This window comes from Pteropus vampyrus, unplaced genomic scaffold (genome assembly GCF_000151845.1).
Source record: "Pteropus vampyrus isolate Shadow unplaced genomic scaffold, Pvam_2.0 Scaffold287, whole genome shotgun sequence".
NCBI classification, from domain to species: Eukaryota; Metazoa; Chordata; class Mammalia; order Chiroptera; family Pteropodidae; genus Pteropus; species Pteropus vampyrus.
The window spans coordinates 1,902,263-1,904,313 of record NW_011889068.1 but is presented as its reverse complement, the minus strand read 5'-3'; the positions used below and the strand labels follow the sequence as shown (position 1 = coordinate 1,904,313).

Sequence of the window (2,051 nt, the reverse complement as noted above, 5' to 3'; positions counted from 1 at the left end):
GAAGCCCCAGGACTGGAGAGAGTAGAGAGCAGAATGAAGAGCTAAGCACCGGAGCTTTGGGGCCACAGACTTGGGTTCAAATCTGTCTTCTACCTACTGAACAGGAGTCCTTGGGCAAGATACTTAGCCTCCATTTGGCTCAGTTTCTTCATCACTAAATTAGGGATAAGAATCCACCTCATAGAGTGGTGAGGGATAATAGAGCAATGCATATAGAGCATGCAGCAGGGGACCCAGAATCTACTGAACACCCAATAAACAAGAGCTACTGTTCTTAACACTGAGAACAAGCAGGTCTAATGATTACTTAGATCATTTTATTAATAATTACCTTGGAAGAATGAATTCTTTTTGTTCCTTCTGTGCCACTCGGAAACCAACCCCGAGAGTAGCACCGGATTCCCTATAAACTACACTCTCTGCAGAAGGGTGACTTTGCCATGCCCCCCACTTCTAAGCCCCTTTATTCCACCCACTAATCCTGTCACTGGAATAGGGCATCTCAGTTGACATCATAACAATGCACTATCACCCTACTTCCCTCTCTCATTATAGGTCTTCAAAATGCATTGTACTGTAAGCTGCTCACTTGGAAGGATGGCACACGATTTTTATTAAAGGTGGACAACAGAACTAACAAAGAGAGCTGTCTTTGTTTTTTTTTTAAGGCACTATGTTGACTTATCTGATTTGAAAGTGAATTTAAATTCAGTTTCTTTCTTACCCTTTTTTGCTTTTCTTGTAAAGCTTTGCTATCTTCTCCACAGGCAGCCCATATTTCTCAGATATCTGTAACACCAACAACAAAAAGGCAGATGAGCATGGAAGGAGAGCCCAAGCAAAGGCAAGAGAGAAAGTTCCAACTTCAGTCTCTGGGAGATTTTCCTGGGTACCAGTGCCCTTCGCTCATGAGTCAAACTCTCAAAATGCTTCATCTGCAAGGCTCTCTTTCCCTCTAGATGAACCTCATATCATTCAACAATAGATACAGCCACATGGGAATTTATTCTGTGATGAAGGTGTCATTTCGGATCAGTCAGAAAAAGATGGACTCTAATCGTGATGTTGGATTAAATCGGTAGCCATACGGAAAAAAACGAACAAGTTAAACTGGATCTCTTCTCCACTCCTTACATCAAAATAAAGCAGATCAAATATTTATATGTGAAAGATGAAACCATACGACAAGAAACCACGAGTGAATTCTTTGTATAGATATCATCTTCAAGTAAGGAAAAGCTTTCCAAGCAAGATAGGAAACCTGAAGAAAAAAAATTAAAAGGTTGATAAAAACAACATAGAGTTAAAGATACCAGCATAGCGAAAACCACCATAAAAAGCTGAGAACAAATAATACACTGGGAAACATTTTTGCAACACAAATGACAGACAAAGAACTAACTTCCTTAAGTTAGAAAGAACTTAAATCAAAACGAACAAACAAACAAAAAAGCTAACAATTTAATGGGAAAAGGAAGAAAACAGCAAGAAGTAATTCACAGAAAGAATGCAATAGGACAATAAGCATATGAAAAAATGCATCATTTCGCACATAATGTAACGTTCAACATGGCATAGGGAACATAGTCAGCTGTAACTAACGGCTGTGCATAGCCAGAGGGAAGATAGAGTAACTGGGGGATCATTTCATAAACTATATAAATGTCTAACCAAGTTATTGTATACTTGAAACTAATAATAAAATAAACAATAAAGTTTCAATTAAAGCAATAGTAGGATACTACTTTTAATCTATCAGACTAATACAAACTAAAAAATTGATAATATGATATCAGCCAGAGTATAAGAAACAACAACTCTCATATTTCACAGATGGGAAAGCAATAAGCTCAACCTTTTTGGAGGGTAATTTGGCAGAAGCTACTGAAATTTAAAATGCATATATCCTTTGACCCACATATTCCACATCTAGTCATCTGGTCTACAGAAATATATTTAGAGGTACAAAAAGCTCTTCAAAGCATCACTGTTCATTATACAGAAGCTGCGTATAACAAACATCCATTAAGCACATCTTGATATTTTTACAT

At 37.5% G+C, this 2,051-nt stretch overlaps 1 protein-coding gene across 1 annotated transcript in view; it reads right to left on the bottom strand.

Annotated features, from left to right (window-relative positions):
• Window positions 1–724: 724 nt before the first annotated feature.
• GRHL2 (grainyhead like transcription factor 2) overlaps window positions 725–2,051 on the bottom strand; it is a gene marked incomplete at its 3' end in the record, with an annotated part of 108,164 nt that continues 106,837 nt past the window's right edge. Inside the window, exon 14 of the mRNA XM_011376198.2 lies at window positions 725–789. Coding sequence (XP_011374500.1) covers window positions 725–789 — 65 coding nt within the window. The remainder of the gene's footprint in view (window positions 790–2,051) is intronic.